Source organism: Mobula birostris, chromosome 1, assembly GCF_030028105.1.
Source record: "Mobula birostris isolate sMobBir1 chromosome 1, sMobBir1.hap1, whole genome shotgun sequence".
Taxonomy (NCBI): Eukaryota; Metazoa; Chordata; class Chondrichthyes; order Myliobatiformes; family Myliobatidae; genus Mobula; species Mobula birostris.
Window position 1 is genome coordinate 29,561,679 of NC_092370.1, and position 25,118 is coordinate 29,586,796.

The following is a 25,118-nucleotide window of genomic DNA, read 5'->3' on the forward strand; positions in this document are numbered from 1 at the left end:
GAACTACACCCTGCACAAACTATTTTGCTTAGAATTTTGATTTATGAAGAATGTGAAGATAAATTTATTAGAAAACACACTCAGTGGCCACATAATTGGGTACAGGAGTGGAACCCAGTGAGGTCTTCTGCTGCTGTAGCCAACCCACTTCAAATTCTGATGTGCTGTGCATTCAGAGATGCTCTTCTGCACATCACTGTTGTAACGTGTGGTGATTTGAGTTACTGCTCCTTTCCTGTCAGCTTGAACCAATCAACAATTATACCAGTGCCCGAGAGTAGGGTGAGCTGCTTTAATGAGATGTGAGTCCAGTAGCACTCACATCTACAGAGATAAAGTGGCCACAGAGTGTAAAGTTCATTTGGGAAAAATGACTTGTAATAAACATTTCTTTGCATAAAGATGAACTGTTTGAAATTATGTTATATATAGTATATGGAGACACAGTAATAGCAGATGCTGTAATATGGAGCGAAAAGTAAACTGTGGAGGGCAGGAATTGCCAATGTTTCAGGATGGGACCCCACAGCAAGATCCGGACCTGAAACCTGGACAATTCCTTTCTTCCCCACAGATGCTGCTCAACCCACTATATCAGTTTGTTATAAGCACAGGCAAACACATTAACATTGGCGTGGTCTTAAAAATTATATTTAATTAAAGGCCTATGCCTACTAATATTTTACTAATTATTAAATTTTATAGGTAATTCAGAAATTACTTTAAAATACAAGATCAAGTTTTAAGTCATACCCCAAAGATTAAAGTTGTAAAACATGATGGAAAGGTATATGCTTCATTTACTTGAAAAGGATACATAATCCTCCTTAGACAGGATTGGCATTCATTATCCTTGAACAGCTAATGCACATATGTTCTAAGTTTATTGAAATAAAACAGGGGGCTGAAATTCCTTCAAATTAGGTCATTGTGGAAAATGGATGAAAGCTGGATTGTACCACTGGCTCCATTTCTTCTATTTCTTCTTTGATCTCATCCTCCATGTAAACACTACCGAGGAGAGTGGGTGTTGGGCAGGCCTTCTGAGCAATCCTGCCGCCTACTTCCCCTCTTAGATGCACTACCCAAGATTGCCCAGTGATGTTAGGTTATTGTAGTGCTAATGAGGCAAAAATAATGAGGGACTTAACAGTAGCCAGTTGTCCTTCTAATTCTCCCTCCTCCTTCCTGCGCCTCAGTTTCAACTGAGGAGCAGATTGGGAGGCAGATTTTAGAAGGGTGCAAAAATAACAGGGTTGTTATCATGGGTGACTTTAACTTCCCTAATATTGATTGGCACCTGATTAGTTCCAAAGGTTTAGATGGGGCAGTGTTTGTTAAGTGTGTCCAGGGTGGATTCCTGTCACAGTATGTGGACAGGCCGACTAGGGGGAATGCCATACTAGATCTAGTACTAGGTAATGAACCGGGTCAGGTCACAGATCTCTCAGTGGGTGAGCGTCTGGGGGACAGTGACCACCGCTCCCTGGCCTTTAGCATTATCTTGGAAAAGGATAGAATCAGAGAGGACAGGAAAATTTTTAATTGGAGAAAGGCAAATTATGAGGCTATAAGGCTAGAACTTGTGGGTGTCAATTGGGATGATGTTTTTGCAGGGAAATATACTATGGAAATGTGGTCGATGTTTAGAGATCTCTTGCAGGATGTTAGGGATAAATTTGTCCTGGTGAGGAAGATAAAGAATGGTAGGGTGAAGGAACCATGGGTGACAAGTGAGGTGGAAAATCTAGTCAGGTGGAAGAAGGCAGCATACATGAGGTTTAGGAAGCAAGGATCAGATGGGTCTATTGAGGAATATAGGGAAGCAAGAAAGAAGCTTAAGAAGGGGCTGAGAAGAGCAAGAAGGGGTCATGAGAGCGCCTTGGCGAGTAGGGTAAAGGAAAACCCCAAGGCATTCTTCAATTATGTGAAGAAAAAAAGCATGACAGGAGTGAAGGTAGGACCGATTAGAGATAAAGGTGGGAAGATGTGCCTGGAGGCTGTGGAAGTGAGCGAGGTCTTCAGTGAATACTTCTCTTCAGTATTCACCAATGAGAGGGAACTTGATGATGGTGAGGACAATATGAGTGAGGTTGATGTTCTGGAGCATGTTGATATTAAGGGAGAGGAGGTGTTGGAGTTGTTAAAATACATTAGGATAGATAAGTCCCCGGGGCCTGACAGAATATTCCCCAGGCTGCTCCACGAGGTGAGAGAAGAGATTGCTGACCCTCTGGCTAGGATCTTTATGTCCTCGTTGTCCACGGGAATGGTACCAGAGGATTGGAGGGAGGCAAATGTTGTCCCCTTGTTCAAAAAAGGTAGTAGGGATAGTCCGGGTAATTATAGACCAGTGAGCCTTACGTCTGTGGTGGGAAAGCTGTTGGAAAAGATTCTTAGAGATAGTATCTATAGGCATTTAGAGAATCATGGTCTGATCAGGGACAGTCAGCATGGCTTTGTGAAGGGCAGATCCTGTCTAACAAGCCTGATAGAGTTCTTTGAGGAGGTGACCAGACATATAGATGAGGGTAGTGCAGTGGATGTGTCTACACGGATTTTTGTAAGGCATTTGACAAGGTTCCACACGGTAGGCTTATTCAGAAAGTTAGAAGGCATGGGATCCAGGGAAGTTTGGCCAGGTGGATTCAGAATTGGCTTGCCTGCAGAAGGCAGAGGGTCGTGGTGGAGGGAGTACATTCAGATTGGAGGATTGTGACTAGTGGTGTCCCACAAGGATCTGTTCTGGGACCTCTACTTTTCGTGATTTTTATTAACGACCTGGATGTGGGGGTAGAAGGGTGGGTTGGCAAGTTTGCAGACGACACAAAGGTTGATGGTGTTGTAGATAGTGTAGAGGATTGTCAAAGATTGCAGAGAGACATTGATAGGATGCAGAAGTGGGCTGAGAAGTGGCAGATGGAGTTCAACCCGGAGAAGTGTGAGGTGGTACACTTTGGAAGGACAAACTCCAAGGCAGAGTACAAAGTAAATGGCAGGATACTTGGTAGTGTGGAGGAGCAGAGGGATCTCGGGGTACATGTCCACAGATCCCTGAAAGTTGCCTCACAGATGGATAGGGTAGTTAAGAAAGCTTATGGGGTGTTAGCTTTCATAAGTCGAGGGATAGAGTTTAAGAGTCGCGATGTAATGATGCAGCTCTATAAAACTCTGGTTAGGCCACACTTGGAGTACTGTGTCCAGTTCTGGTCACCTCACTATAAGAAGGATGTGGAAGCATTGGAAAGGGTACAGAGGAGATTTACCAGAATGCTGCCTGGTTTAGAAAGTATGCATTATGATCAGAGATTAAGGGAGCTAGGGCTTTACTCTTTGGAGAGGAGGAAGATGAGAGGAGACATGATAGAGGTGTACAAGATAATAAGAGGAATAGATAGAGTGGATAGCCAGCACTTCCCCAGGGTACCACTGCTCAATACAAGAGGACATGGCTTTAAGGTAAGGGGTGGGAAGTTCAAGGGGGATATTAGAGGAAGGTTGTTCACTCAGAGAGTGGTTGGTGCGTGGAATGCACTGCCTGAGTCAGTGGTGGAGACAGATACACTAGTGAAGTTTAAGAGACTACTAGACAGGTATATGGAGGAATTTAAGGTGGGGGCTTATATGGGAGGCAGGGTTTGAGGGTCGGCACAACATTGTGGGCCAAAGGGCCTGTACTGTGCTGTACTATTCTATATTCTATATTCAATCAGTGAAGAATATAATTTTTATAATTAATAATTTCCCAGTTTATTTTTAGAGCCTTTCTTATACAGTGGAACAATATTGGCCATCCTCCAGTCTTCTGGTACCTCACATTTCACTAAGGTTGATTTAAATATCTCTGCAAGGCCCCCGGCAATTTCTGCATTTGCCTTCCGCTGGACCCAAGGGAACACCTTGTCAGGCCCTGGGGATTTATCCTGCCTAATTTGCCTCAGGATAGCAAACACCTCCTCCTCTGTAATCTGTATATGGTCCATGAAGTTGATGCCACTTTGCCTCACTTCTGTAGAATCTGTGTCCATCTCCTGAGTAAATACAGATGCAAAAAGATCTTTTAAGATCTCCCCCATCAATTTTGGCTCCACACATTGATTACCATTCCGGTCTTCCAGAGGACCAACTTCGTCTCTCGCAATCCTTGTGAACTAAAACTGCGTAAGAAAACTGATTGATATGTCACAAAGAAAGCCTTACCTAGCCTCAGGGAATTGTCCCAACGTGTTTTAGATGAAAATAAATTATTTGAATTGAGTGGCTGTTATTTTGCTGGCACACAGCACACGACAAGGCCCCATAAACAGCAAGGGGATAAATGGAAGGTTGCTCGGTTTTTGTAGAGTGGATTGCAACCTATACGTCCCTGAGCTTTACTTAGTATCGTGAGATCTATATAAAGTCCATTTCAACATAGTGAACAGGCATTTGTGGCTTTGGTGTAATAATTCTGCTAAAGGACAATTCTTCAAATAATAGAGTACTCCTATTGCGCTAGATTATCAGATTAGTGTCCACAACAAATCCTGGAGGGAAGCATAAAGGCAAGATTAAGAGCAATTCAACCAAATTGATGTAAGAATACATCCAGACTAGGAGAAGAGTATGAAAACAACTCGGTACTATATATTTTATGCATGTAATTCTCTGTGACTGCTTAAAAATCAATACAAGACTGAAGATGAGGTGAGGCTATGTGTCTATTATAACTTCTATCTCTCAATGGCTATTTTTAAACAACTGTCACAGAATCAGAGTATTGGAAATGACAGGGTCATAGACGACGTTGCAATTCACGCCAAAACTAACGCCACGTAATTGCCCATATATTAAAATACCCACCTGTTCTTCATGTACTTCTGCTGGATGGTCGAAAAATTAATTCCTTTTACACTGGAAAACAAGGCTGCTCCATTTAGATAAACTTAATCCAGACTGCACCCATTTCCAATCTACCTCATATGAAAATTTGATCTCTAACTTTCCACATGTCTTGGTGCTAGTAAAACATACGTGAGGCATACAACTTTCTCAACAGTAATGGGAGCGTTACTTTTCACATTGTTTGTCAATCATTTAGATAGGGCAATTGATGGCTTTGTGGCAAAGCAGACTTTGCTTTGTTGATACGGATGATACGTAAATAGCTGGAGGTAGGTAGTGCTGAGGAAGCAATGCAATTGCGGCAAGACTTAGACAAATTTGAAGAACAGGCAAAAAAGTGGCAGATGGAATACAGTGTTGGGAAACGTATGATAATATATTTTGGTAAAAGGAACAATAATGTGGACTATTATCTGAAAAGAAACCGGAGTCTTTGTGCAAGACTCTCAGAAGGTTAATTTACAGGTTGAGAAAATGTGGTAAAGAAGGCAAATGCAATGTTGACATTTATTTCAATGGGTATAGAATATAAAAGCAAGGAGATAATGCTGAGGCTTTACAAGACACTAGTCAGGCTGCCCTTGGAGTATTGTTCACAGTTTTCTAGTCAAGTCAAGCCACTTGTTATTGTCATTTCAAACATAACTGCTGGTGCAGTACACAGTAAAAACGAGACAATGTTTTTCAGGACCATGGTGCTACATGAAACAATACAAAAACTACACTAGAATACAGACCTACCCAGGACTGCATAAAGTGCACAAAACAGTGCAGGCATTACAATAAATAATAAACAAGACAATAGGCACAGTAGAGGGCAGTAGGTTGGTGTCAGTCCAGGCTCTGGGTATTGAGGAGTCTGATGACTTGGGGGAAGAAACTGTTACATAGTCTGGTCGTGAGAGCCTGAATGCTTCGGTGCCTTTTGCCAGATGGCAGGAAGGAGAAGAGTTTGTATGAGGGGTATGAGGGGTGTGTGGGGTCCTTCATAATGCTGTTTGCTTTGCGGATGCAGCGTGTGATGTAAATGTCTGTAACGGCGGGAAGAGAGACTTCGATGATCTTCTCAGCTGACCTCACTATTTGCTGCAGGGTCTTGCGATCCGAGATGGTGCAATTTCCGAACCAGGCAGTGATGCAGTTGCTCAGGATGCTCTCAATACAACCTCTGTAGAATGTGGTGAGGATGGGGGGTGGGAGATGGACTTTTCCCAGCCTTCACAGAAAGTAGAGACGCTGCTGGGCTTTCTTTGCTATGGAGCTGGTGTTGAGGGACCAGGTGAGATCCTCCGCCAGGTGATCACCAAGAAATTTGGGCCCCATATCTCAGGAGGATGTGTTGCCATTGGAGAGAGTCCAGAGGTGGTTCATGAGGATGATTCTGGGAGTGAAGGGATTAACATCTGAGGAGCATTTGGCAGCTTTGGGCCTGTACTCAATGGAATTTAGAAGAATGCAGGGGGGTCTCAATGAAACCCACTGAACGTTGAAAGGACTAGATAGGGTGGATGTGGAGAGGATGCATCCTGTTGGGGGGGGTATCTAGAACTGGAGGGCATAACCTCAAAATTAAGAGGGGCCCTTTAAGAACAGAGGTAAGGAGGAATTTTTTTAGCCATAGAGTGGTGAATCTGTGGAATGCTCTGCCACAGAGTGTGGTGAAAGCCAAGTCCATGGGTATATTTAAGGTGGAAGTTGATAGTTTCCTGATCGGTCAGGGCACCAAAGGATATGGCAAGAAGACAGGTGTATGGGGTTGAGTAGGATCCGGGATCAGTCATGATGGAATAGCAGAACAGACTCATGGGCTGAATGGCCTAATTCTACACCTATGTCTTATAGTCTAATAGCAGTGTGCAGTGTGGTTTTCAGCTTCACTAGTCTGAATAAGAACAGATCTTGCTTGCTCGATGGGGGGGGGGGGGGGGTCATATTTCATTAGCCCTATTTTTCCTGGCACCTTGGGCAGCACGGTAGTGTTGTGGTTAGCACAACTCTCTACAGTACAGGCAATCCGGGTTTATTTCCCGCTGCTGCCTGTAAGGTGATTGTACATTTTCCCAGGGACTGCATGGGTTTCCTCTGGATGCTCTAGTTTCCTCTCACAATCCAAAGACACACTGGCTGGTAGGTTAATTGGTCATTTTTAAGTTGGCCTGTGATTGGGCTAGGATTAAATCAGGGGATTGCTGGGTAGCGCAGCTGGAAGGGCCTATTCCACAATGTATGTCAATAAATCATTACTTCAAAGGACAAACTCACAAACGGAATTCCTTTTCAACCTGATCCACAGCTCTCTGAAGCTTATTCTCAGCACCAATTCTTGGTGCTTATCCTAAATTCTGCTTGCATTATAAAACCACCTTCCTGACATCTTTAACAACATTTCTGCCTTCACAACTAAACCCGCTTTGGGGTTTGCCTTGCTCTTGCTGGATGACATTAAGGTGGACCAGAAGATGATATCACAGGCAACTACGAAAACAGAGAAGGAAGCACAAGGTCATCTTATCCACCTAGAGCAGGGGTTCCCAACCTTTTTGACGCCATGGACCAATACCATTAAACAAAGGGTTTGTGGACACCAGGTTTGGAACCTCTAGCCTAGATGTTCTGAGGAAACAAGCCATTCCTGGACTCTTCTGAGAGCCATTGGTCTTGTAGGGAGCACTTCTCTGTTAATTGTATCATACCACAATCTCAAATGTTTATGCATATTTGGACTATTCTCAGCTCCTCAAAATCATTCACTCTCAAATTCCTGGCATCAGGATCGTTCCAGGTTGCTGCCACGAATCTAGTGTATATAATAAAGTTTGCTGTATGGCTCATTCAGGTGGTCACCCAGGAAGACAAGACATTGGCCCACAAGAGGAGGCAAAGGAATGTGTTACTGCAGACGTCACAAAGAGGTAAGAGGGATTAAAGAAAGATTAGCCTTATTTGTCCCTACATACAGTGAAATCTGTGAGGAATCTGGAGCAACTGGAGGAAACCCACATGGGTGGTCACAGGGAGAAAGTACAAACTCCTTACAGACAGTGGTGGGGATTGAACCCTGATCTTACAGCTGGCACTGTAAGGTGATTTCGCTAACCGCCACGCTGTGCTGCCCTAGAAGTGCAATTATTTAAAGACTGGCCACATCAGCTATTGCTCCTTGTACAGATTGCCCTGGAATGAGTGCCTGGAAGAATCTGCATGGCTCCCTAGCACAGGGAATATTCTCCTGCAAATGATGTTGTCAATCATCCAGTCCAGGTTTCCTCGCTTGGGTGCTCTGTCCCTCCTCTCGGTTCGACCACTGCACCAGCTATTCTTGAATAAACAATACTCTCCAACATTTAGACAAGTGTTGCTGAATGACTAGGGAATAATTCTGTTGAAAAGCATGCTCTGAAACATTCCTCGTTGGGAAACTTGACACCTCTGTTTTGTACACCTCACAATCGTAATGAAATTTACAATGTGTTAGAGTGCTATGCAGCTCTGCTTAAGTACAAATATGAAAATACAGGAGGCTCTTCTGGGCTAATATATCCACACTCTTTTTAATGCAGTCTCTGACATATTTTATCATATAGTGAAATTCAAATTATTTGTGAGCCCTCTTCCAAATGTTCCCATCCTAACCTACCTCATTTCTGGAGCAACAAATTCTAAGTTTGTTATCCATATGAAAAGTCTAGATTTTTTTCTCTCTTCTTGGCAGGGTAATCAGTAATTATCACAGTTTCCTTCTCTGCTATCCAATAAATGTCAGATTTCACCTTTTTCTTCTCAATACAAGTAACACCACTGTAAACATTTACCTGCCATGAAAGACCAACTGTGGCTTTGCCAAGTACTTTGATATGCAGTATTACTCCAGAACACCAGTGTGACAAGGTGTTCTACACAACCGTGTAGAGTGAGGGCAGAAATGCTCAAGGATAAAGGGGAAAGCAGGTGCCTGGAGGCTAAGGAGGTAGAGGAGGTTCTGGAGCAGGTTGAGGTTAAGAAAGCTTCTGAAAAGCATATTGATAGCTAAGTCCCTGGGGCTGGAAGGAATATATGCCAGGTTACTACAGGAAACAAGGGAAGAGACTGCTGGGGCAGTGACAATGATGTTTGTGTCCTCCTTGGTCACAGGATTGGAGGATGCAGATGTTCTTTTGCTCCGGAAAAGTAATAAGGATAATCCTGGGAATTATAAACCAGCAAGTCATATGTCAGCGGTGGGAAAACTATGGGGAAAGATTCTTAGAAACAGAATTTACCAGCATTTGGAGAAGCATGGTTTTATAACGGATAGTCAGCATAGGTTTTTGTGGTGGTAAAACAAATTGATAAAAGTAGAGCGGTGGATGTGGTGTACATGGATTTTAGTAAAGTGTTCAACAAGGTTTTTCCTGGTAGGCTCATCCAGAAAGCCATGAGGCATGGGCTCCAGGGAAACTTGGCTGCGTGGATTTGGAAAATGGCTTGCCCGCAGAAGGTGGAGTGCGGTAGTGGATGGAGCATTCCCTTCCTGGTGAATAGTGGTCCTGCACACGGATCTGTTCCAGCACTCCTGTGATTTGGATGAGGAAGCAGCGGGGTGGATTCGTAAATTTGCAGATGACGCAAAGGTTAGAGGTGTTGCAGATTTTATTGTAATATAGACAGGATGCAGAGTTGGGCAGAAAATTGACAGATGAAGTTCAGTCCAGAAAAGTGTGAAGTGAATAACCTCAGAGGATTGAACATAAAGACAGAGTAGAAGTTTAACAACAGGATTCACCACAGTGTGGAGGGATAGAGAGTTCAAGTCTATAGATCCTTCAAAGTTGCTGCACAAGTTGTTCAAGTCCGAGTTTAATTGTCATTCAACCATACATGAATACCCCTGAATACAGCCAATTGAAACAATGTTAACCTAGGGCCAAGGTGTAAAACACAGTTCCAACAGTCACACACAGCACAAGGCACACAGAAGATATCAGTAAAATATTGTCACACAAGAAAATATATAGTCCAAGACCTTGAGCCAATGAATGCTGTAGGAGCCTGTAGTTGAACACATCTTGGCCTGAAAAGTCGACTGTTCACTATTTTCCACAGATGCTGCCTGGTCTGCTGGGTTCCCCCAGCATTGTGTGTATGTCACTTGAACACAATACTGCTTGTCTTCTGCCGAGCAAACACTGGAGGGAGGCACCAAGCCCGGCTTGGGTGCCGAGCCACACCGCCTCTGGTGAAGCACACCGACTCCAACGCCTCTCTCCTGGGTGGCTGTAGTCAGATGACACCTTGGCTTGAGGCCTAATACTGACTACAACCGAGACCACACAGCGTCCGTCAATAAATCAGTGAATTGGACTTGCAGCATTCCACATTAATAATGTCCAAACAGGGTCTTGCGATCACAAGAAAAGTGACTAAGACAATCATCTGCTGTTGGACTGCACACCACCTTCGCGCACCAACTCCTCCGACGCCTCTGACTCAAGCAGCAGCACGATCCATGCTAAGTCCAGATCTTTCAGTTTCTCTACAAACAAGCAACTTGTTGATGCGGTAAAACTGAGTACTGTAAGTGTTTAAAGTTCAGCAGGGTCTCGTGATCATATCAATTATGTTCAAAAAGGACAATAACACCCTTTGGTTGATCCTGTAGAAGCTGCTGCGATCAAAAGCACCACCATCTTACTGGGAGTAATTTGATAGGCTAGTTAAAAAGGCGCATGGTGTGCTGGCCTTCATTAGTCAAGGATTGAGTTCAAGAGCCACGAGGTAATATTGCAGCTCCATAACACTCTGGTTGGATGACACTTTAACTATTGTGTTCACTTCTGGTTGCTTCATCATGGGGAAGGATGTGGAAGATTTAGAGAGGATGCAGAGGAGGTTTACCAGGATGCTGCCAGGATTAGAGAGTTTTCTTATGAGAAAAGGTTGAGTAAGCTAGGGTTTTCTCTTTTGAGCAACTTGATAGAGGTGTATAATATTATGAACAGCACAGACTGAGGACATAGCCAGCACCTTCTTCCCCCAAGGTCACAACGGCCAATAGCAGAGGATGTCTGTTTAAGGTGAGTGGAGGGAAGTTAGGGGAGATGTCAAAGAGAACGGTGGGTGGCTGGAATGGTGATGGTGGTAGCGGCTTTACCAATGACAGTTAAGGTAGGCACATGAATGTCGGACAAATGGAGAATCAAGCACTGTGTAGTTAGATTGATCGTGGAGTAAGTATATTGATTAGCAGAACAATGTGGGCCAAAGGGCCCATACTGTATGCTGTATGTTTCTATATTTCTATGCAACACTGAACATTTGCAAACAACAAGGAGATTTCTTGCACTGTGAGAATTAACCGAAATGGGAAATAATTTAAAATGCCAAACAGAGGAAAATAAGAATCCAAAATATATCCAATAATGCACTAAGTACCCTTTATGCAACAAATTTGTAAGGATTAGGACAGCCCATACAAACCAATTCTTTGTGCAACCAACATTTTCTGCTATTTCGGTTTGTATCATTTTACCCTTATTTCTACCAAAACCCATTTACTATACTTAAGCCAACTGCTGAGAGTGTCTAGATTTCTTTGATTGCTATAATTTTTTCTTACGAGTCGGCCTGCCACAATGCTTGATTGAAGGAAATTTCATATACGGTGCCTTGAAAAATTATTCAGTTCCCACAACTATTTTCACATTTTACTGTCTCATTTTCCAAATTTAATATATATTTAAGTTGGATTTTTGAGCTAATCTGCAAAACATTGTGCATCATGTCAAATCAAAAGAAAAATTTCAAAATCTGTCATCAATTTACTAAAAATTACAAACCAAAATTGAGAGACTGAAAAAGTATTCATCCCCTTTGTAATTACTATGCTAACTTTTCTGAGGGGCAATATAATAGTGAATCTGTGGAATGCTCTGCCACAGAATATAGTGGAGGCCAAGTCCATGCATATGTTAAAGTTGATTGTTTCCTGATCAGTCAGGGTATCAAAGGATACGGCGAGAAGGCAGGTGTGTGGGGTTGAGTGGTATCTGAGATCAGCCATGATGAAATGGTGGAGCAGACTTGATGGGCTGAATGGCCTACTTCTCCTATGTCTAATGGTCTTATATACAGTGTTACCTTACCAACTCACCCAATTTGTTGATATAGAAAATTGGAGGCTCACCTGTTTTCAATGAATTCATAAGAATAAATAACCCCTCTCTCTGTAAGATCCAAAAATTTGGTAGATTTTCAACAGACCAAACAAAAATGAAGACTCAAAGGCATTCAAGACAAGGTGGGGAAATGGTAATAGAGAAGCACAAATCTCGGGAAGGGTACAAGACATCTCAATGGCACTGAACATACCTTGGAGCTCTGTGCAGTCCATCGTGAAAAAGTGGAAACAAATATGAAACCACAGCCAAACTGCCTAGATCAAGCCATCCTTCTAAACCTCCAGAACAATATGGCACCAACAATCACTCTGAGTGAGCTGCAGAAGTTCATGGCTGGAACTGAAAATGAAGTTCATAGCTCCACAGTCTCTAAGGCCTTGCACAAAGGGGTATTTATGGGAGAGTGGAAAGAAAGAAGCCCTACCTAAAGAAAAGGGATATCCTTGCTTATGAAGACTTTGCAAAGCTTCGCTTAGAAGATACTGCAGAAATGTGGAAGAAGGTCCACACTGCACATCAGCCAGGTAACACCATCCCTACTGTAAAGTATGGTGGAGGTAGTATCATGCTATGGGGATGCTTTTCAGCAACACGGACTAGAAATCTGCTCAGAACTGATGGGAAGATGAATGCTGCTTAATACAGAGAGATCCTAGATAAAAACCTGCTAGCCTCTGCCAAAAAGCGTAAACTGGGAGGAAGCTCATCTTTCAGCAGGACAACAACCCAAAGCACACTGCCAGAACAAATGGAGTGGCTTCAAATGAAGCTAATTGATGTCCTTGAGTGGCCCAGTCAAAGTCCTGACCTTAACCCGATCAAGTATCTCTGGTAAGATCTCAAAATTGCTGTCCACCTCCATTCCACAAATAACCTGGCTCAGCTTGAGCAATTTTGCAAGGAGGAATGGGAAAACTTTGCTCCATCACATTATGCAAAGCAAATAGAGACATGTCCAAAAAGACTACTGGCTGTAATAGCTATGAGAGGTGGGTAGATAAAGAAGATGCAGTAGACGTGGTGTACTTGGATTTTCAGAAGGTCCTTGACAAGGTGCCGCACATGAGGCTGCTTAGCAAGATAACCGCCCATGGAATTACAGGGAAGTTACTAGCATGGGTGGAGCATTGGCTGATCGGCAGAAAACAGAGAGTGGGAACAAAGGGATCCTATTCTGGCTGGCTGCTGGTTACCAGTGGAGTTCCACAGGGGTCGAGTGTTGGGACCTCTGCTTTTTACGATGTATATCAATGATTTGGACTACAGTATTAATGGATTTGTGGCTAAATTTTCCAATGATACAAAGATAGGTGGAGGAGTGCGTAATGTTGAGGAAACAGAGAGCCTGCAGAGAGACTTAGATAGTTTAGGGGAATGGACAAAGAAGTGGCAAATGAAATACAATGTTGGAAAGCGTATGGTCATGCACTTTGGTGGAAGAAATAAATGGGCAGACTATTATTTAGATGGGGAGAGAATTCAAAATGCAGAGATGCAAAGGGTCTTGAGAGTCCTTGTGCAAGATACCCTAAAGGTTAACCTTCAGGTTGAGTCAGTTGGGAAGAAGGCGGATGCAATGTTGGCATTCATTTCTACAGGTATAGAATAAAAGAGCAGGGATGTGATATTGAGGCTCTGTAAGGCATTCGTGATATCACACTTGGAGCATTATGTGCAGTTTTGGGCTCCTTATTTTAGAAAGGATATACTGACATTGGAGAGGGTTCAGAGAAGATTCACAGGAATGATTCCAGGAATGAAAGGGTTACTGTATGGGGAATGTCTGGCAGCTCTTGAGCTGTATTCCCTAGAGTTCAGGAGAATGGGCCAGGGGATCTCAGAAACAATCCGAATGTTAAAAGACCTGAACAGATTAGATATGGCAAAGTTATTTCCCATGGTAGGGGATTCTAGGACAAGAAGCCATGACTTCAGGATTGAAGGACATCCATTTAGAACTGAGATGCGGAGAAATTCCTTTAGTCAGAGGGTGGTAAATCTGTGGAATTTGTTGCTACAAGTGGCTGTGGAGGCCAAGTCACTGGATGTATGTAAGATAGAGATAGATAGGTTCTTGATTAGCCAGGCCATTTTGAAGGGTATGTGGTGAAGGCAGGGGAGTGGGGTTGACTGGAAGAATTGGATCAGCCCATGATTGAATGGCAGAGAAGACGATGGGTCGAATGGCCTACTTCTGCTCCTATGTCTTATGGGCTTATGGTTCAACTAAGTACCAGCAAGGGTGGTGAATGCTGTACTTTTGAACTGCTGATATTTCAAATATTGTAATTTTAGTTTTTCAAGCTTTACAATTTTCTCTATTTTTTTGGACTCTACTGTGAAACAAGGTGTATGTGATTCACAAATAGAAATTCTCAGTTAAATTGATCAAAATCTCTGGTTGTAACACTCATCTATGTGAACACAGGTTTGGAGGCTGAATACTTTCACAAGGCACTGTACCTGAACCCTACACTGTGAGAGCTGCATAAACAGCTGGGGCTTAGGAGAACCTCTTATAGGAGCCCATGTATCAGTGACCTCAAAGGGGAGGCTTTCCATCACCTTTAATTTCTTTTTAGAGGTCTTCAAGTTGGCTAGTTAATTGATTATTAATACCATAAGACCAGGAATTTCCTCAGAGCCGCTCCTGAGGTTTCTGCTGGCAAAGTTAAAACACAAAACTGGGAACAGCTGCAAAGAAATTCCCAGTCCTAATCTTCTTTAACAGCTTTAGATGTGGAATTTTATTAAATTCTTTCTTAAAATCCAATTATATTAATAACGCATACCATCAAATTTGCTTAATTCCTTACAGGATCTTGTAGGTATGACCTGTTGTTTTTAATTTGACTATTCATGGTGATCTGAACATTGACGGTGTGATAAATACTTTATACTTTATTGTCGCCAAACAATTGGTACTAGAACGTACAATCCTCACAGCGATATTTGATTCTACACTTCACACTCCCTGGATTACAAATATTAAAATAGTTAAAATTAGTAAATATTAAAAATTTAAATTATAAATCATAAATAGAAAATAGAAAAATGGGAAGTAAGGTAGTGCAAAAAAACCGAGAGGCAGGTCCGGATATTTGGAGGGTACGGCCCAGATCCGGGTCAGGATCCGTTCAGAGGTCTTATCACAGTTGGAAAGAAGCTGTTCTCAAATCTGGCCATATGAGTCTTCAAGCTCCTGAACCTTCTCCCGGAGGGAAGAGGGACGAAAAGTGTGTTGGCTGGGTGGGTCGTGACCTTGATTATCCTGGCAGCACTGCTCTGACAACGTGCGGTGTAAAGTTAGTCAACGGACGGAAGATTGGTTTGTGTGATGTGCTGCACCGTGTTCACGATCTTCTGCAGCTTCTTTCGGTCTTGGACAGGACAACTTCCATACCAGATTGTGATGCACCCTAGAAGAATGCTTTCTACAGTGCCCCTTTAAAAATTAGTGAGGGTTTTAGGGGACAGGCCAAATCTCTTTAGTTTTCTCAGGAAGGCGCTGGTGGGCCTTCTTGGTAGTGAACTCTGCTTGGTTGGACCCAGTCAGCTCATTCGTAATATTGACCCCGAGGAACTTAAAGCATTTGACCTGTTCCACCTGCGCACCACTGATGTAAATTGGGTCGTGCGGTCCACTACTCTTTCTGAAGTCAACAACCAATTCCTTCGTCTTGCTGACGTTGAGGGATAGGTTATTGTCTTCGCACGCCACCAGGTTCTTAATTTCCTCTCTGTACTCAAACTCATCATTACTGGAGATACGGCCTACAATTGTGGTGTCATCAGCAAACTTATATATTGAGTTCGATGGAAACTTGGCTACACAATCCTGGGTGTACAGTGAGTACAGCAGGGGGCTGAGTACACAGCCTTGTGGGGCACCGGTGCTCAGAGTGATTGTAGAGGAGAGCTTGTCCCCTATTTTTACAGCCTGGGTCCTGTCTGTGAGGAAGTTGAAGATCCAGCTGCAGATCTGAGTGCTAAGGCCCAGGTTCCGGAGCTTAGGAATCAGTTTATTTGGAATGATGGTATTAAAGTGCTCAATAATGGTCACCCCTTGAGAATCAGAATCAGATTTAATATCATTGGCACATGTCCTGAAATTTTTTGTTTTGTGGCAGCAGTACAGTGCAATACATAGAAATAAACACTATGTTATAAGTACTACGTGTATATATAATTAAGTACTGTAAAAAAAAAGGGAAAAATACTGAGAAAGGAAATGTTCCTGGGTTCGATGTCCATTCAGAAAACTGATGGGGAGAGGGAAAGAAGCTGTTCCTGAAATGATGAGTCTGCATCTCTAGGCTCCTGTTCCTCCTCCTTGATGGTAGCAATGAGAAGAGGGCAGTTCCTGGGTGATGGGGTCTTAAGTAATGGATGCCAATTTTTCTAAGGCATTGCCTTTTGTAGATGTCCTCAAGGCAGGGGAGGCTAGTGCCCTTGATAGGGCTGGCTGAGTTTACAACTTTCTGCAGGTTTTTCCGATCCTGTACAACAGACCCTCCATATCAGATGGTGATTCAACCAGTTAAGAATTCTCTCCTCAGTACATCAGTAGAAATTTGTGGATGTCTTCGGTGACATTCCAATTCTTCTGAAAATGAAATACAGCCACTGTCATGGCCTCTATTATGTTGGGCTCAGAATAGATCTTCAGAGAGATTCACACCCAGGAACCTGAACCCACTCAGCCTTTCCACTTCTAATCCCTCGAGGAGGACTGGTGCATGTTCCCCCGACTTTCTCTTCCTGAAGTCCACAGTCAATTTTTTGGTCTTACTGATATTGTGCACAAGGTTGTTGCTGTGACACCATTCAACCAGCTGATCTCTCTCTCTTCTGCACCCCTCCCCATCACCATCTGAAATTCTGCCAACAATAGTAGTGTTGTCCGCAAGTATATAGATGGCACTTGAGCTGTGCCTAGCTACACAGTCCAGAGCGAGAAGAGCAGTGGGCTAAGCACACATCCTTGCGGTGAGCCAGTGTTGACAGTCAGCGATGAGAGAATATTATTTCCCATCCGCGCAGACTGTGGTCTCCCAGTGAGGCTATAGTCTGCCAAGGATCCAGTTGCAGGGGAGGTACAGAAGTCCAGGTTTTGGAGCCTTTTGACTAGAACTGAGGGTATGATCGTGTTGAACGTTGAGCTGTTGTCAATAAACAGCAGCCTGACTTAAGAATTACTATTTTTCAGCTGATGCGAGCCGAGTGGAGAGCCAGTGAGATTGTAACCGCTGTAGACTCATTGTAGCGAAAGGCAGATTGCAGTGGGACCAGGTCCTTGCTAAGGCAGAAACTGATCCCAGACATGACCATCTTTCTCAAAGCACTTTATCACTCTAGATGCGAGTGCCACAGGACAATAGTTGTTGAGGCAGCTCACCCTGCTCTTCTTGGGCACTGTTATGATCGTAGCCCTTTTCAACTCCAACTGCAGCAGTGACAGATTGAAGATGTCCTTGAACACTCCCACCAACTAGCACAGGCTTTCAGTGCCCTACCCCAGCTAAATTTCTTTCATGTCACCATTTGAAATATAACACATACAATTGCCTATATTTACAAAAGTTTCTGAAATACCAACATTCTTAAGAGTTTCAAAAATATCTTAGAGCCCATTGACATTTCACATTTGTTGTGCTTTCAGATCAATACCCTCTCTCAGTACTGCACCAGCTAGTCATCCTAGCATGTGTTGGGATCATTTGGAGTGGGAGTTGAGCCCATAAACTTCTGTCAGATGCAATTATGCTGATACTGAGGCAAAGGCAACACCTTAAGTATTCATACCACACGTCTGTTACCTCTTATTCCTCTCATCATACATCCATATAAATTGTTTTTTCAGAAATCTATTTAATCTTCAAAGTAGATTTTTCTTCTACATGGCTTAAAGATTTCCTTGAAACTGCTTTGCTGTTGACTATGTTGCATGTTTCTACTAGCCCTTTACCTTCTTGTGTTCATAAATAATTGATATTGCTTTATTTTAAACAAATGTGCTCAACACCAAGTTGACCTTTGACTTGCCCAACAACCACTGATTCTTACACTGTGCTCTCCTTTGAATTTTACTTTTGTTATTCATTTTCTTGACTACTACAGTGTCTGGAGATCAAAAATGTTTATTCTGAATGCACTGGATTTATATATCTAATTTTAGTTCAAAGTGTTGGTGTGGAACTTTCCGTTAAGCGTCGGGCCGTCAGAAATTATTATACAGCATAAATCATGGTAGGATTACATTACACTCTGTAAAGTGTAATAAGTTCTCAGCTGGCAGACTTGTAATTTGAACACGGATGAATTTTAATATGAAGAGAAAACGCGGCTTATTGAGGTAGATTTTAAACTGCTTACGGTTGTGAGTAGCTTCTCCACGCAGTCAGGTGCCACGCTGTGCAAGTGGGTCAGGTGCAGCTGGAGGTGTATCTTGTTGCTGAGGACATCCTGACAGAGAGGGCAGCAGATGACGGGCTGCATGGAATGCTGGGACATGACATGCATCTGGATTCTGTTTGCATCCTTACTGTTATAATTACAGTAAGGGCATTGGTAAAGCTGAAACCAAATAGCATGCAATACAATTTATATTAAAAGCTAGTGGAACATAACAGTAAAACTTCCTGTGCTCTGTCTTTTTTTTAAGTAAATGATTTGCATGTTATTTCATTCTGCAGTGAAATATTACTAGTATATTCATAAAATATGAAGTCAAATTGAATACAATGTTTATTTTTTTTCATTTCAGCAATGGCCTATCTATACTGATAAAGTGCCTAATCAAACTGTCCTGACAATTCACAATAAAATTGTGAATCAAGTGCATTTCTTTGAAATAGTTTTATCATTGTGAAAAATTAAGATTCCTGCTGTATTTTGCTGTTTCCAGTATTTTGATATAAGCCCCTGTTTACAATACAGGAATGCCTTGCATCTATTCCAGAATTTAAGACAAATTGGCTTTAACCAATAAATGAAAACTGTATGATTTACATAAATTTATGTTAATTGAAAAATCTCATAGTTGTCAGATAACCTTCAAAACATAATTGCTGGTAAACACACAAAAATTAATTGGAAATAAATAAAAAGCAGAAATTAAAATAAAGCTAGTGAAGGACGACGTGCTCACTCTATCCTCCCACCGTCTTAACAGGGATAGAGTTCCTCTTGTCCTCATCTACCACCCCATGAGCCGCTGCATCCAACACATCATTCTTCCCATGTTTACTGGGACACGACCACAGAAACCATCTTTACCACTCCTCCCAATGTCCACTTTCCTCAATGGTCACTCTCTCCGTGACTCCCTTGTCCATTCGCCCTCCCCACAGATCTCCCTCCTGGCACATATCCTTGCAAGCGACAGAAATGCGACTCTGCCTATTCACCTTCTCCCTCACCTCCATTCAGGGCCCCAAACAGTCCTTCCAGGTGAGGTAAACTGTGAATCTGTCAGGGTCGTCCACTGTATCCAGTGCCTCTGATGCAATCTGCTCTACATTGGTGAGACCTGATGTTAATTAGAGAACCACTTTGACGAGCACCCTCCACTCCATTTGTAAAAAGTGTGACTTCCATTCTAATTCCCATTCCCATTCCAACATGTTGGTCCATGACCTCCTCTTCTGCCATGATGAGGCCACTTTCATGTTGGAGGAGCATCACCTCATATTCCATCTAGGTAACCTCTAATCTGATGGCATGGACAACAATTTCTCCTCCTGTAACTTTTCTCCACTCTCCCTTCTCCTATTCCACTCTGCCCTCTGATCTCTTCTCTCCTGCCTATCACCTTCCCCCTGGTGCCCCTCCTCCTTCCCTTTCTCCCATGATCCATAATCCTCTCCTATCAGATTCTTTCTTCTCCAGCCCTTTTCTCTTTCCACCTATCACCTCCCAGCTTTTTACTTCATTCCCCCTCCCCTACCCACTTGTTTCACCAATCACCCTTTAGCTTGTTCTCATTCCCCTGCCCCCCCCCCCCCTCATCTTCTAACCTTCCCTCTCCCTTTCCAGTCCTGAAGAAGGGTCTTGGCCCAAAAGGTCGACAGTTGGTTCACATCCATAGACGTTGCCTGACCTGCTGTGTTCCTCCAGCATTTACTGTGTGTAGCTTGAGATTTGCTACCTCTGCAGAATCTCTGCTGTTCGTGAAGGAAGGTTCTCTTGTCTCATACCTGCTCCTGACTGGGTTTACTGCTACCAGTTGAGCGAGGTCTCTTGGAAGGAAGGTCTTCATCTCCCCCCTGCAGTAGTGACCGCTTTTCCAGCAATGAGCTTTCTTGAGGCTCTGGACATATCACGTCAGTTCCTTCTAAGAGAATATAATTTATCAGCATATCAATATGTAAACACATCAGCGAAGGAAAAATCAAAGATCTTATATGTAATTATTCATGAGTTTTACTTCTGTGATCTGGTGAAAAGACCTTCTAGGTTTAGATTGTCATTTAAAGGGGAAAACTTGTAAATTATTTCATTTTCTCACAAACAAACAACCAGAATTAAAACATTTTAATTGAAAGTGTTACATTCTATTAACACAAAGCAGTAAGGTGGTTGTTTTGCTACTCATCATATCTAGAAATGGCAAACTACAATAATTAAAAGGTATTTGTTTTCTCATATGAGAATCAGTTTGCCTTCACATGTAAGTAGTTCACCCCAATTTTTCTATATATCTTAAGTCTATCAGCACCTCATTGTGAGTGGTAACAGATCATAAGCACCTCCCACTGGTTAGGAAGAACAAACTCCATTGTCAGAATTCTTGTTTACTGGTCACTTGTTCAGAAAGATACCACGTTTGTGTTCAACAAAGTGATTCTGGTAATTCAGACTTTTAATGCAGTTGATTTCCTTTGATATTTTTGAAACAAAAGCCCAACCCTATTTTGATTCTGTAGATGACCCATTCAAGGAAATTAAAACCACTCAAATAGAATAATGGGAAATATACAGATGTTTTTGTACTCGTTTGGAAAAAAAATCCACTAGCTAAATCTTTTATATACATTTGAACCAAAGGATTAAGCAATAATGTGAAATAGAATTTCCACCAACCAGAAAGTTATTTTTGTTTCATGAAATTTAAACAAAAATTGCCTAACAGGCCAACTTGATAAATCTAAAAATTACTCCTTGGCTGTTTAGATAACCTCTTGCTAGCTTGGAAGATTAATCAATATTACTCTTTGACCAGCTCAGCAGTCTGGATTTCAATCTGCTTCAGTTCAGAACACTACATTTGACAAAAAGATCAGCCTATGTAAACATTAACAGTGTTTTACGCGCTAAACAGAATTATATGTTTATGTCTGCTGTGCATTCCTAGATCATTATTGATGGTCAAAGTTTTTTTTTAGCCACAGTAATGAATCTCATTGTATTTCACTCAAAAATGGAATTCAAGCTAAATTTACTCTACCTGTGATACAAACATTTGGAATAAAAGTCTAGCCAACTCTACGTTATAAAATTCAGATGCATCGGAGACAAGGGTGCAGTGCAGATTTCCTAGTATATCACAGTATTCCTTCAACAACAAATTACTAGATAATCCTTTATTCTAGTTGGATATTACACTGCTGTTGGGTAGGCATGTCACATACATCTCATAGCAAACAGAAAACCTCATTTACTAGCCTTTCCAATCTCATCCCTGCTCAGCACCATCTGACATTTTTCAGCTGTTTATTATAAGCACTTCTAATTTTAACTTTCAATTTTCACCATCTTCCAGTCAATTTGAAACTAAATTATCTTGAAATTGACGATAGCTTCACTGGACAACGTTGTGAAAATATATCTTATAATGCAATGAGGATGAACAATTGGTTGGCATCAGATGTATATGTGCTATTTACACACACACACACACAATATATAATATACAGTATATGCCGTACACGCACAGAGTTTATATACATACTGTATATATAAAATAAAATGACAATTCTATTTGGCAAATACATAATAAATAATTTAAATGAACTTGTGAGTTGAACTATTTTAAATGGATGACAGTATGTAAATTCTAATTTATGCAATTTCCATTACATGTTCTTAGAAACTGTCTTCATGATAAGAGCTATCGTTAGAAGAAAAAAGTGGACATTTTTTGTCTGAAGACAAATACTTTTACCTCATAAATGCTATATTTTGACAAGCAAGTCCTTAAGCAGCACATATTACATTTATGGCTGACATTTAATTTTTATTAACATTATGTTTAATACTCAGCTTTAGAGCTTGCTGTCACATTCCTTAACATAAAATTGTTTCTGCTTATGTATGTATTCTGACCTCATTTTATTTTCACCTATAAAATGAAGCACTATTCTAAGTAGCTGCCACATGATATTTTCTCAGAATGACACGGGTTTTTCAAGATCCCAGGAGCTTGGTCAATTACAACAAAACAAAATGTGGTGTGTGATATTTGTACAGCACGGATCTAGTCTACAAGTCAGGCAATTAACCTGTCTGTTGATTGCAGCTGTCTGAGAGATTTGATTTTCAAGAATAGCCCTGACATTGCTTATCAACTCGAAAATAATATAGCACTATTAACATAGAATAATCTAGTTAGTATACCATTCCAATTATTGCCTACTGGGCGCAAATAAAATGCATTCACCTATTATGCTTCCTTTCTGAATGCCTACTGTTCCTAAATTAATTTTTGACTTATGTCTTAGTCTCAGCCATCAGTATTTGTGGTATGTTTTTTTGTTCCGAGTAATAATTGGTACTGAATTATCCACATGCATTAGAAGTGTCAGGAATGCAAAAAGCAAAATGATTCTTACATAATATGTAAAAATAATTTGATCTATTCCATATTCTAATAGGCTTACTGCTAACATGTAATGAAAAAACTCAAAACAAATGCAAAACAATATTATTAAACAATTAAAAGAAAGAATACAAACTCTCAACTACAATTACCTGTATAATATATTGCTGGACTGTCATTTTCTATGGGAATTAATTGTACCTCAGTTTAACATAATGCTTGCAAAATTTTACAATATCTTTCTGGGTTTTGCAAATGGCAATGTTTGGAATTGGATAATTTGGGGAGCCAAGTGCTGTACAGATTTGCTAAAAATCAAGCTAAAATCTACAGTTCACAAATTTTGCATTTACAAGCTAATTTAATAATTTTATGTCCCATCTTTGCGTTTTGAAGGTTCTTTTGTGTTTAGGCTGCAAAAGTAAGAGCCTGCATTTTTCCAAGGCTCATTTGATTCAATTCTTGATCTGCAGCATTAAGTAATACAATTTCTAAAATTAAAAACTAACTTCAATTTTATTTTTGTTTTATAAATGCACAACTGTTCTAAATGTGTTAATTGGTTTCAAACATTTTGAAATCACTGGAGGTAAATAAAACACAACAGCAGAAGTGGTGCTTTTCCATTACGTTTTACATCCCTTGTCATTGATGTGAAATACAGAGATGGAAAAGTAGGTTAACCATTACTGACCCGTAGTTCAAATGGCAACATTTAAATGTCAAACTAAGTCATGCATCAAGCCCTAAGCTCAAACTTTGCACTACAATGCCTGTGGTGGAATAATAATACATTCTGCAGCAATATTCTGATTAGCTGTAAAGAAGATGCCTTTAAAAATCAGATTGCAAATTATATGTTCATGATGCTTTCGTTTTAATGGATCTATCATGAATCACGACTTCATTACTTAGTGAATTTTTAAATAAAAATAAATATTTGTGTTTAAGGAAAGCTCACTGATAAATGAAGTTCCTTGGTAATATTACTTAGAATAATGAAGCTTAATTTACATCTTACTCATGTTTACTATATTATTAAAGCGTTTCCTTAAGCTATGTCAGACACACATTACACTTATACAGTGAAGAACTAATCTGGAGTTTATCCAGATTAATATATTTGCATAGAAAATGTAATTTTGATTATAATTAATCTAGAGTGAGTGACACTAGATTAACATGACAATATAAATGAGATATGGGTGAGTTTTGCCTCACCAGATGTATTTTCAGTCCAATGAAAGCTACTTGTACTTGGGATTCTGAATCCTGCATCCAGATTATTCCAATGTACCTATTATTGAGATAAATTAATGTATGCTACAATATGGTGTCACAAGCATTTGAATACTGTGAGGAATGCAAGGGATTTAACTATGAACTTGGCTTGATTTTTCCTAGAACTGGTATTGCATCATCTAGTATGATTTTTGAACTTATAATAAGCGAAAATCTATTTTGCTGATGCACAATCTGGCCAGACTTCAGCCTCCATAGTAGTAATGGCAAATAAGCATGCTGATTATAACATGCTTAACTAAAATACTCTCTTCTAATCTTCATGAGAAGCAGTCGAGCTTTTCGACCTTCTGTGTTTGTACACTCAGAAACAATGCTCTTTAAATGATCCTGTACCTCATTCCTGATGAAGATGGCAGAGTTTGGTCATCGAAACGTCAGTTATAACCAATACCTGTGCCCGGCTGGAAGCCTGAGAAGAGTTTATTCATTATTATTCTGTATCTCGTCAGCAAGGAGGTACAGAAGCCTGAAGGCACACACTCAGCGATTCAGGAACAGTTCCTCCCCTCTACGGTCCGATTTCTAAATGGAGATTGAAGCCTTGAACACTACCTCACTTTTATTATTTCTGCTTTTGCACTGTTTTTAATTCAATGTCTTAATATACATACATATATATACACACACATACTTATTGTAATTGATCTACTCATTTATTTATTTTCTCTATATTACTATCCATTGCATTGCACTGTTGCCACTAAGTTAACATATTTCTTGACAAATGCCAGTGATATTAAACCTGATTCTGATTTGGATTCTAATTTCAGTGCCTTGCCTCACTATATCTAATATAATGTGACACTGCCTGGTGTACTGCAAGGAAAGTCACCATGCTATTAATATGACTGAGGTTTTCTCTTTGATAGAAAATTTTAAAACCGTACAAACTAAGAAACAACAGTGGCAAATCATGCACTTGGCAATCTCTGTCAAGGAAAATATGGAAAAGA

General features: G+C 41.0%; 1 protein-coding gene across 3 annotated transcripts in view; it reads right to left on the reverse strand.

Moving 5' to 3' along the window:
- zfhx4 (zinc finger homeobox 4) overlaps positions 1–25,118 on the reverse strand; it is a 282,983-nt gene that overhangs the window by 25,342 nt on the left and 232,523 nt on the right. For all 3 annotated transcript variants that reach the window (XM_072253378.1, XM_072253395.1, XM_072253386.1), the window contains exons 6-7: positions 20,240–20,376; positions 18,417–18,617 (exon numbers count right to left, since the gene is read on the reverse strand). In XM_072253378.1, the coding sequence (XP_072109479.1) occupies positions 18,417–18,617; positions 20,240–20,376 (338 nt within the window). The remainder of the gene's footprint in view (positions 1–18,416; positions 18,618–20,239; positions 20,377–25,118) is intronic.